Below are 12,040 nucleotides of genomic sequence, written 5' to 3'. Positions count from 1 at the left end.
GGTCTTTTGTGGATCTTGTGGGATGGTTTGTACCCTACGTTGACTAGGTAACAAGAACCAGCGTAAACTTAGTGAGCAACATAGAAGCTTGCTACTCCACTCGTGCAGTGTTTCAAAAACCTGTATTTCTCACCTACATAAGAGGCTCCAGCATTTCTTCCTTCTTCAAAGGACCTTAAGGAACACAACCACCTTCTTGCAGAAAGCAAGTTTGCCTTACTTTACCACATATTACAGAAAAAGTTAACATCTTCTTCCTAGATTACATTCCCACCATTCCTTTTCACTTCACATCTAAGTGACTGAAGGAAGACCATGCCATAGACTTCTGCACCACAATCAAAACTGAACATCATTTTGTTATTGGAAGCCAAAAATCAAGTCTGACCAAATACTGATTAAATCTTTATTATTAAAAAAAAAGCTTAGTGTAAAAAATAGTCAGTTCTGTACACTTACAGAAAGGACAAAGATGAAACTATACAATGGCTGTTAAGTTGTGTGAGAAGTCAAGATTCTTGAAACTGTTTCCATAATTGTCTTCTTTTCAGTTATCACACACAATGATGCAGTGTTTTTGTCTCCTCCAAAACTGTTACCTTCCTGAAGCAGTCACTTGATAAAGTTTGGATTTATACATAACCATGACAACCATTAACCTATAATGAGAAATTTTTGCTACATTAATGTTTGTTCTTGTTAGTTCTCCCAGTGATGGCCAAAGGTCACGTAGGTTTAGTGACAGCATATAAAGAAGTTGCATAGATAAGTCACAGAAATTATATTATCCAGCCAAATACTTGTTACTTTCTGTGGCCCCTGATACATTTCAGTTTCACCCATTAGAATAAACAATCTGCAGTGCTGAAGACCAAATGAAGATGTGCTATGCTATCTTTCAAGAGCATGGATCGTTACGAAGGCAGACTTGGTTAATGACCTTAAAGTGATTGAGTTGGACACTCCCAGATTTAGCACATAACTGACACACAATAGTGGACATTGAAAGGACCCATCGCTTGGGAATAAGTAGCTCTTCAAGCTTCAGCACAGCAGGCAGAAGTAATTTAAAACAGAGCTAGGAGTATCAACTCTGACTAAGGTTGCTCTTCTGCTTGGAAGATGTCAGTGCCCAGTACAATTACTGGTTTCTTGTACACTTCTTCTGCCCTCAAATACCAACATGTGTCGATTCCAGCAAAAGTTGTAGCTGGGTACTTGAGGTTGAGATGCCTGCACCCTGCTCGAACAAAAGGACCAAACTAATTACTGTTTCTTTGTGCAACTGAGCTTTCTAAAAGCAAAGCTATTAAGAAGCATACTTGTAAGATCACTCCCGGTAACTCACACATAAATACTTAATAGAAACCATGTACCACACAACAGTCCTACTTCAGAGTATCTCAATCCTGCTTACATCAGCATGACTGCTGATAACTTAAGGCTAGAACTATCACCTATTGGAAAGTCATTCAGAATGCAATGCATGCTACAGTATTTTACTTGTACTGTCATTTCTCTTAAACTATCCAAGTCATCAGGATGTTAGAGAGATCTGAAATTACTGCAACTCTGTGATGAACAAGGTAGGCCATGGACATGTCCATTAAGCAATATCATTTAAGCTACTGACAAATGTTTTGAAAATACACTTTTCCACTCTCCCAAAGGTTTTGTTTTCTTCTTGCAGCTGAATCTAGACATTAGGAAGATCCCAAGCCTCTTGGAAAAACAAGCCCGTATGTAGAATCTCGGTCAGTAAAGCCAGAGTGCTGTCCTGTTCAACTGTTGGCACTGCAGAAAGAGATACAAAAACAACGAGTAGAATTGTCATTAAATATCTTTGAGGAAAGTGTATCTGCCCAAGTCCTTTTGAATGCATTCATATCAGATTTGTAACAAAGTAAAATGTGCACAAACAGGTGTGTGAGTTGTACAGAGGATGAAATACGTATCACTCTATATGTACAACAGCAATAGAATCATAGAATCAATCAGGTTGGAAGAGACCTCCAAGATCATCCAGTCCAACCTATCACCCTGCCCTATCCAATCAACTAGACCATGGCACTAAGTGCCTTATCCAGTCTTTTCTTGAAGACCCCGAGGGACGGTGCCTCCACCACCTCCCTGGGCAGCCCATAGTCACTAGCACCAGCTTAATGTGAACTAGCATGAGTTAATGTGTTACAGGGAAAACATGGGAAACTTCTGTACTCGCAGTATTTTCAAGTCATCACAATAGCACTGCATACCCCAGGCTGTTAGAGCTGATTATGGTTTGTTCAGTAACACTTTAACCAACAGGCGACAAGCAAGTCATCGCCACCGCTGTGAAAGCAGGACTTACCTGCTTGCTGATAGTGTTTTTCTGCCAACAGATGGTGGAGATGGCTCGCTATGAAAAAAGCTTTTTATCCACCAATATTTATCAATTATATCAGGTAACCCTGTCAGAAAAGAAAAAGCCCACACCATTAGACACTGTCTGAACAACAGGCAAAACTGGAAGACTATTTGAAAGAAGGCAACAATACCATGAAATGCTTTATCCTGCTCTGTAGTATTCACAGCATCTGAACAGCAGGAGGAGCTGGAAGAAGCACTGGATTCCGAGTTCTGTCTTGCTGTTCATGGAGAAAACAGAGAGATGATGAAAATAAACAAAGAGCCTTCAAAGGAGCACACTATTTCTATGCCAATTATTTTTCAGACCTGCTGCTATTTGAAAGAAACAATCCAAAATAGAAGTTTATTTAGCTTCAGACTATAACTTCTATGTTAAATTCGTCACTTCGCTGCAGTTATTTTTATGCAAGTTCATATCAGTTTACTTACACCTCACTTTAAAAGAATACTGAGATCCGTTTGCATCACGTTCAGAGAATTCAGTGACAAATCATATAATAATATACATACTGCTACCAAAACAAATGAGCCTATTCTTGAATGTCTAAATCTAATTTCCATACCTCCTACTGTGTTACAACTAAATACTACACTCCCACCACAGCACCCGTCCTGTACAGAGGGATCCTAATACATTAGGTGTACTCTAAGACCAGTGACTCTTCCAGGTACCTCGAAACAAAAATGTGAGCTCATGTTGTGGCTAGAAGCCAACGTATGCCGAGGTAACACATTTATAATTCTTAAAAAAAATAACTGACACTTCTAAATAGAAGGGAGAAAAAAACCCCACACGATTAATAACCAGAAGCAGGCGCGCAAGGAAAGTGAAGATCCTCGGCAGGCTGAACACTCCCCAGGTATCAAGAGCGGCAGGCAAAGACTCCCTTTTCCCATCCAGCTCGCCGAGACACCAGCTGAGCCACGCCGACCCTCGCGGAGCGGGGACGAAGCAGACACCTCCTCGGCAGGGGCTCGGGGGGCTCAGTCTTTCTCCTCCGGGGGGAGGCCCTCCCGCCCGCTGGGGACTAGGGGAAAAGGCAACTCCCGCTCCACCCCGAGGACTTACTTCTGTAGTACTGGTTCTTGGCCACGAGGCAGCCAGCAGAGGGTACCGAGGCCATGGCTTAGCGCGATGAGTTAACCACCTCTCTGCGGGAAAAAACTGCGAGCGAAGGACGCTCTTGAGCCGACTGGAGCCGGGCCCAGCGGAGCAGCAGCCTACAAGCCCCGGACCTTGCCCGGCGGCTCACCTGAGTGGCCCACGAAAGGCTGCCGTCAGAAGCAAGCGAAGCAGCACAGCCCTAGCGCTGCCAGTGCTGCCGCTGCCCCGGGCCGCCCCTATATGGGCCGCGGCGGCGATGGGCGGCCCGCCCCGGGGGCGATGGGGCGGGACGGGACGGAGCCAGCCCCCGGCTCTGAGCCGCCCAGGACCGGACCGGCAGGGGAACCCCTCCTGGAAGTCACTTGTGCGGTGACTTCGGTCTCTGGTGTTACTTCTGAGCGCTTTGCCTAGAGAGAGGGGACTAATTGCTGCTGCGTTAAGTGTTCGCTCTTCTGTTGGCGAGGAGAAGGGAAAGAAAGGGAAGGTAAAGCAGACAGCAGGTAGTTTAAGCACGAAAAATTACTTTGAGGGTGATGGAGCACTGGAACAGGCTGCCCAGAGACGCTGTGGAATCTCCTTTGGAGACTGGAAACACGCCTGGACATTTCAATCCTGGGCAACCTGCAGTGGGTGACCCTGCTTTAAGCCGGGGAGTTGGACTCAGATGATCTCCTGAGGTCCCTTCTACTCCCCACCACTCTGTGATTCTGTACCTGTTCAGTAGAGATTAGTAACCTTATTTATACATAAGCACATTAATGTGCACATACACTAAAGAGAGCGATGGCAGAGGGAATGTTCCGCACCCGCATAGCTGAAACCGGTGAAAGTCTGGGTAAAGTTAGAAGTAGGTCCCAGCTAGATCACCAAGTAGGTTTTTCCTTCTCATAGATAAATGCACAACTCTCTTGACTGATATAATGTTTAATCTCACCTGTAATTGATAACTAATCCTACCTATCTCATGGCAAAACTTGCCCTACAGTGCATTTCCTCACCTTTCAGAAGTGGCAACAGAAACCCCCCCGAACAGTTCTAGCTTTACCAGCTCAGCTCATATCTCTGTGCTAAAAGGCACAAACAGTACCTCACCCTCAATTTTATAAACATACATTTACAGAAGGGACATCTTCAGCCCTTTGACTAATACTGTGACCTCAACAACAGTGTTCATTTGATGCTCGTGTACGCAAAACGAATTACATCATCCCATGGATCATGGTTACTTATCAATAGTATGCTTTACATTTTAAAATGAAGTCTTTACAACCCATTAAATTAATAAATCTCCTATCTAACCCTGCCAGGATTACCTGGTATAACCCTTCCTTAGACAAAACATCTCAGTCCCAACAACAAAATCAAACGAAGTCTATATTGAGCTTTCCCTTGAAGCTGGCCTGTTAATAATTCACTAGATAAGGTTTATCTAACAAACTTAACTACTCTTGGTTCTCGGAACATTAGTAAGCATGAAGGCAATCTTCTGAGGAACTTGTTTTAAATGTTTTCTCCCAGCACTTTTGTGACTTTGTTTTCCTTTACCTTGTTACTTAACCTTCTGAAAGAGTTGTGTGGCATTAAAGTTTTACAGGGCTGCTTTGTGGCTGCGTCCTTTGAATGATTGTGTGGGTGCTGTGACATTGACGCTTAGAGAAGCGCACAGTTTCACAGTGAAAGCATCTTTCCACGTCTGTGTGCAGAAGGCTACATTTTTGGCACATGAGGGTAGAATATTGCTGCCTCCTAAGCTTCTGGAAAACTAGTTTTGCACATTGTCATTGCCCAGTATTACTGCCTCATCTGCAATTAGCATTTCAATCAATTTTTGTATAGAAAGTATAAATCACTCTTTAATTTGAAGGATCTTGCTTCTTACTTTGGCAATATGACTCTCCATGAGAATGCTGAGCTTCCTTGGGTAGTACTTGGTAATGGCTGTATTAACATTTTCAGAGAACTTTCAGAAATGTTTCCTTCATGCATGTTTCAGTAACCAATTTTTTGCTGTCTCGACAAACGTGTTTTGCACACCTGTTCTGTCGTATTTGGAAAGGAGTCTGTTGTGTTAAAGAAATTAAGCAGCTCCACTGTGTAAAGTAACAAACTTTTGCTATGTAAAAATCAGTTATCAAAACCTGTTTGGTTTGTTAGCTGCTTCAAGGACCAGTGGCATCACTTATCTTTTTAATTAATTTGGTTTACTCTTCAAATATTCCTTCAAGCCAGACAGCTCAGCAGGAGTGCAGGGCTCATCTATCAGAACCAAGAGGATTTGGGGAATTGATGAAGAATTAAATGGCAGCATGCAAGGTGGCACAGGACTGGAAATTTGTGTAGTATTTAGCCCGCAAAAGAGAGACAGGGCTGTAGAGCTGCTGGGAAGAGCCTGAACACAGAAGGGGTAGAACAAGCTTTTGTTTTCACCACTGCAGTGTGAAAGTTATCTGCAGATCATGAGCTCAAGAGGAGTGAGAAGAATTGTTGCTGTTGATTAAAATTTACCACTTACAATGCTGATAATCGTATGGCTACTTGCTGACATACAAAATGAGTCATGGTTGTCAGTTCTTTCCGTGTGAAATAGATGTTCATGTGGTACTGTAGATAAAATTCACCTGTACAACTGATATTAACTGGATCCATTTTGACAGCCTGAGAAAAGGAGTGATGACTAAAGAAATTAGAAGATGCTATCATTTCACTTCGAATTCTGCTTGTTCTAAGGAAAAACAGTCTAAAAACCCCCTCAGACAGGGCAGGAAATCTGCACTGCCAGCATCCATGCTACACTGACTATGAAAAGAAGGTCAGCTGACACTTTTATGTGGAGACAAATGTAATTTTCAAACACTTGCCTTTGGTACCTGCATTTATCTGCAAGTCCCACTAAATGCTTAAAGATCTCATTATCATCCCCAAATGAGCCACGATGAGTCTTGACCTACCCTGTGCTTGTAAAAGTGAAGCTCTGTTCAGGACAGAAGAAATAGGTAATCAAATCCTGTGTGATCTATCTTCATCTCTGGCAAATTCTGTAAATCCTCACTAAATAAAAAGTGTGGAGCTGTAACAAATGATTGAAGCTTCAGCTCTGCATCACTGTTGGTTATGTTTTTTTGGGTTCTGTAATAAACTTTGCTTCTGCGTTCACAGTGTTCCAACTGCCTGTATGACCAAAGATGAGTGGGAACAAAAGGAGCTGGAAAAAGTGCTGGATTAATGTTATGTATGATTTCAGCACAAATGCAGAGAACATAGTATTTGAACTCAGAAGGAGAATCTAGAAATGTCTAAAATTGGGTTTTGCAACCTTGAAAACTTGGTTCATCTCATGTCCACTCAGTAAGGGTTTCCAGCACCTTAGCTACTCCGTATCGGCCAAGAGAGAAGAGCTTATAATTGGCTACAAGTGTTTATATTCACTTCTTCACCTTGGAGAAAATGAACTGCTGTGAGCATTTTAAGGTGGTTGTCAATTCCCTGGGTAGAGTAAAATCCTGCAGCCACTAATCACATGCTGTCCTGACTTGTTAGTGCCAAAGCTGCTGCCAACCTGAGGGAGAGAACTGTTACTGCGTGGTATTTAACCAACCCATTTCACACCCTTTCAGGATTGCCAGGAAGCTACTGGCCTGCAGTTTGGGAAATAATTGTTACAGAGAACAGCTTGTCACAGTTTTCTTATAAGCCACCTTTGAGAAAAGGTAGTTCTGCATGTCTGAAGGAGCTTTGGTATTGGAGCTGGGAGGTGCACAGAGAGATTAAGGCTAGGCAAGCTGCCAGTCAAAGTACTTCTGCTCAGCATTGGCTTCATCTGTCTCGCAGCTGCTCTACAACTTGCCAGCTTGGTACTGTTGCCCTTTAGAATGATCAGTGCCAAGAGAGAAATCAAAAGGAGTATTTAATACTTCTGAGGATCTGCATACAGGTATTTTTTTTATCAACAGTTATCTATTTCCTTAGTCTCATCAGGGATAGTCAAGTACACCAAACACTCGATGTCAGAACATTTTTTTATGACTCGTAGGATGCACTGGGTTGGAAGTGACCTCTAGAGGTCATCAAGTTTAAACCCACTGCAGTAAGCAAGGACATCAACTAGATCTGGTTGCTCAGAGCCCCATCAAGCCTGACCTTGAGTGCCTCCAGGGATGGGGCCCCCACCACCTCCCTGGACAACCAGTTCCAGTGTTCCACTACCCTCACAGTAATGAGCTTCTTCCTAATGCCCAATTTAAATCTGCCCTTCTCTAGTTTAAAACCATTGCCCTTTGTCCTATTGCTACATGCCCTTGTAAATAGTCATATTAGATAAACTTACAAATCATGAGATAATGGTGTCATTGCATCCTGCCACCCCTCACTGGAGGCTGAAAACCAGTAGAGTGAACCATTGCAGGTGCCTCCAGGATCACCAGGATGGCCTTGGCAGCATCTCAGAAGCCCAGGACGGTCTGGGAAGCAGCTGTGTTCCCACCAAGTGAACTCCTTTCCCTGTGGTTTTCCTGTTGTACTATTCCAGGTGCTAAATGAAATCTGGCTCAGCCTGTTCTCTGCACTGGCAGCAGACTCAGCTTGGAAAGGAGCATCTCTTGGCTGCCTTACGACTCCATATCCCATCTTCTGCAGACTCTCGCCAAAGGATCGTTACTGTAATTTTTGTCATTTTGAGCTTGTAGGAAGAGAAAGGTGCAATCCTAACAGCCACATTAAAAATCTCCCTTCTTTTTTTTTACAGAAGTGAAGATCTGCAAGCAAGTACTCAAACCTCAAAAAATCTGTAATAAAGCTTGGCAATGCATCATTAGCACTGGCCTTGTAAATACACATGAATATGAACTACATGGAAATCCTATATGTTAGACATTTGCTTGTTCAGTTGTTTCTTCCATGGATCTGCAGTGCTGCAAGGCAAACAAGCAGAATTAAACCATGTCTATCCTGTTCCCATGACCACAGTAAGGGCAAAGAAAAGTAAGACAAAGAAAAACACAACAAATTGCTTTCTTGAGGTTTTATTTTCAGATATTTCTCAGGCTTCAATCTGTTGATCTGCATTACCTCCACTTACCTTGATCCTCCATCTGGTGGCCAGACTCTGTGCTCAAATATTCTGCTCACTCTCCAGCTAGTGCTTGGAGAAGAATTGCAATTCCACCCAGATGTTCATTTGAATTTTCCAATATTTTTTCCTGGGTTTTTTTTTTGGAGGGGATTTGGTTTTTTTTATTGGGTGGTTGGTTTTGGTTTGTTGGGGGGTGTGTGTGTGGTTTTTTGTTTTGTTTTGTTGTTGTTTTGCATAGGCACTAAACCATAACTTTAGGGAAGCTTTCAAATTTGAACGTCACCGAAAGGTTTCTGAAGATTTTAATCTGAATAAACAAGAAACCAAACCAAAACAAAAAAATCAACCAGAAAATTGTACTTTAAAGACGTAGTTTACATATTCTGTTATATTTCTTTTTGTTTCTTTCAAGTCTGCATGGATAAAAAAGCAGGTGTACTTGGTTCAGTATGACCTGTTAAATTCCTTAACCAAATCTTGAGCTGCAACAGGCAACAAGAACATTTTTTTCAAGTTTTTTTAAATACAGTTTGACAGGTAAGACTATGAGAGGAGTACTTCATTATTTTATATTGATGAACCAAACTGAGATTCTCTAATATCCTGTCCTGATGTGATCTATTGTTGGACTCTTATTTCCTGCCTCTGTTATCTGACTACTGCTGGAAATTTTACCCATAGGTGCTGATGTGTTGCCTTTAAATACAATCCTGTATTGTTGCCTGTTCTCTTAGTTTGATTTATTTTGGGTGATAAATAGACATCTTGAGGCAGTCATCAGACTTTAATTTGACTGAACAGATTGTATCTGAAAATCACAATTTTCCTAGAGCACTGTTGAAGAGCAGCCAGTGATTTCAGATCCAGCCATACATTGTTGGCTCTTTATTGGTTCTCTGCAGTAGGCACTACAATGCTTTTTCCAGCTCTTAGGGTACTACTCCTGTGTATTACTTTCAAAGCTTCATAAGCTACCAGCAACAGGAAAAAACATATTTACTTACAGAGCATGTGACATGGGGGAAAACACAGAAGTGTAATGCCAGTACCTGTACACACTGAACAATACACTAAACGGTTTACATACTATTAAAACTAAAAAGTCCTTTATGGGTGTTTTTCTTATCTTTATTTGAAAGCCTCTGGAGAGCCTCCAATTTGAGAAGCTTTATACTTTCCTCTGCCAGGCTTTTCTAATGGAGCTGCATGCAGACCTTGTTCTGCAGTTACACTGATGCACTCATGGAACAGAATTGATGAGAAGGGATTGAACTCTGATTTATGAGACTGGAAAGTTTCTATCTGTTTCCTCTCATTGTTGTCCTTTCTTTCCCCTGCCTTTCGTTTGGTTCATACAGGCCAGCCCAACTGGGCTGTAGCCCTTCCTCTTGTGTTTCATAAATTCATTGAGTTTAAGGACTAGTAAATCAACTCATCTAAGCTCCTATGCAACAAAGGCCACAGGATATTGGTCTCTGCTGAGCCAAATAACTGGCATCTGACTGAAAAGTGTCATTCAGGAAGCACTTAGTCTCACTTTGAAGGCAGAGGAATGCCAACTTGACTGCATTTTCCTGTGCTCTCAGTTTCCATCTTGTAGCTAATGACATACAACATGGTATCTTTCCTTACTTTTGGCTGCCGATGATTGTTAGCAGATGCAGAGTTCTGGAAAAGGTGATCTACAAGAAAGGAGCTGGATCCCCGAAACCTTTATATAGTAAGAATTCATTAGCTACAGCAGCAGCTGATTTTAATGGAATTTACTTACTTTAAGAAAGCAAATGTTTCTGACTGACAGAATATGCAGTCAGCTTTCATGAAAAGCTTTCAAAGAGCCAGAAGCTCTTTGCTGTTTTCAAAGAAACACCACCAGAATGCTCTTAATTCTGCTGTAACCCAGCACTGCCACAGGCTTTACACTTTGGGATACACTAGGCTGCTGTATCCACTCCTCTGCTGGGACATGTGGACTCCAGTGGGACAGAAGGAAGGAGCTGGGCTTACACATGCTTTTCACTATCACTCAGCACAGCAAGACGTCTTTTGTGCCATGTCAGAAGGGATCTGTATAAACTGAGACAAAACTTCTCTGGGTGCCAGTGCCTCTTTTACTGCTGAAACTCCACCTTAGATTCTCTGTGGGAATTTTAGTTCCCTGCAAAGGTTTTAAGCCCTAAAACCTAAATCCTTTGGAATTTGATCCTCTTGCTAGGTCCATTCTGTAGCAGCAGATGCTTCACTTTGTGTGCTCAAAAAATTATGCACCATATTTCTGGTGAGTATATTTATTTTTATTACAGGTGCAGAGGGAAATTCTAGCATTTTCTGTCAGATTGAAGGAAAAATGTGTTTTTGCAGAGGGTTTTGTCTGTTGGTGTGGGGGTCTTGGGGGTTTTTGATTTGTTTTTTAGTTATTCTTTGTGCACCTCATGCTAAAGAAATATCTAAAACACAGTGCCACCTGTCAAAATCCTATATCTGGTAAATTAATTTACAACTATATAAAGAATGAAAACCCAATTGTATGACCTGCTACCACAGGCAGCTAGAATTTTCAAAGAAAAAAGATTTGTGGCCATGCCCTGCCTTGAAATAATGATGGAGTGCTGCTGGGAAGAAATGTCACTGCTCACGCTCACAAGTCAGGGAAGCAGGGCAAAAAGCACGGCAGCGATAACCAGGAGGTATGTACATGCAGAGTCTCTTTAGGCAAGTAGCTTAGAATCATAGAATCATAGAATGGTTTCAGTTAGAAGGGAGCTCAAAGCTCATCCAGTTGCAACCCCCTGCCATAGGCAGGGACACCTCTCACTAGAGCAGGTCACTCAAGGCCTCATCCAACCTAGCGTTGAACACTTCCAGGGAGGGAGCAGCCACAACCTCTCTGGGCAACCTGTGCCAGTGTCTCACCACCCTCATGGTAAAGAATTCCTTTCTAATATGCAGACTAAATCAGCCCTCCTCAAGCTTGAATCTATTCCCTCTTGTCCTACCACAAGTTCCTGCAAAGTCCCTTCCCAGCTTTCTTGTAGGCCTCCTTCATGTACCAGAAGGCTGCAGTAAGGCCTCCCTTGTAAAGAATGGAAGGCTTATAACAGCATACATACATCAAAGACTCATAGAATCATAGAATGATTTAAGTTGGAAGGGAGATCAAACCTCATCCAGCTCCAACTCCCTGCCACAGGTAGGGACACCTCCCACTAGAGCAGGTTGCTCAAGGCCTCATCCAACCTGGCCTTGAACATCCCCAGGGAAGGAGCAGCCACAACCTCCCTGGGCAACCTGTGCCAGTGTCTCACCACCCTCACTGTAACTAACTTCTCCCTAAAAGAACTTTTGTGGAGTTCAGTGGAGTTGTTCAGTCTCACTGCAGTCCCTTCTGCAGGTGCCTTGTGTTACATGAGATGGCTGAGAAGCAGCTGATAGAATTGTGAGAAACTCTGTTTGGAAAG

The 12,040-nt window shown here is 42.5% G+C and overlaps 1 protein-coding gene across 1 annotated transcript; it reads right to left on the bottom strand.

The window, feature by feature from the left end:
- Nucleotides 1–142: 142 nt before the first annotated feature.
- On the bottom strand, nt 143–3,758 carry PPDPFL (pancreatic progenitor cell differentiation and proliferation factor like). Its single transcript, XM_064170659.1, has 5 exons — nt 3,663–3,758; nt 3,479–3,574; nt 2,538–2,627; nt 2,351–2,450; nt 143–1,794 (listed from the first exon to the last, which is right to left on the bottom strand). Exons 2-5 carry the CDS (start codon nt 3,531–3,533, stop codon nt 1,782–1,784), a joined length of 258 nt encoding a protein of 85 aa, XP_064026729.1. The 5' UTR covers nt 3,534–3,574; nt 3,663–3,758; the 3' UTR covers nt 143–1,781.
- Nucleotides 3,759–12,040: the final 8,282 nt, after the last annotated feature.

Source organism: Pogoniulus pusillus, chromosome 34 (assembly GCF_015220805.1).
Source record: "Pogoniulus pusillus isolate bPogPus1 chromosome 34, bPogPus1.pri, whole genome shotgun sequence".
NCBI classification, from domain to species: domain Eukaryota; kingdom Metazoa; phylum Chordata; class Aves; order Piciformes; family Lybiidae; genus Pogoniulus; species Pogoniulus pusillus.
The sequence above is the reverse complement of the archived record's forward strand: the minus strand, read 5'-3'. Positions and strand labels throughout refer to the sequence as shown.

Excerpts from the sequence above, each read along its gene's own strand:
- PPDPFL (XM_064170659.1), bottom strand. The coding sequence starts at position 3,533 with ATGGCCTCGGTACCCTCTGCTGGCTGCCTCGTGGCCAAGAACCAGTAC. Across the intron at positions 2,628-3,478 it reads CAAGAACCAGTACTACAGAA|CAAGACAGAACTCGGAATCC; the intron begins GTAAGTCCTCGG and ends CTCCATGAACAG. Across the intron at positions 2,451-2,537 it reads GCAGGATAAAGCATTTCATG|GGTTACCTGATATAATTGAT; the intron begins GTATTGTTGCCT and ends CTTTTCTGACAG.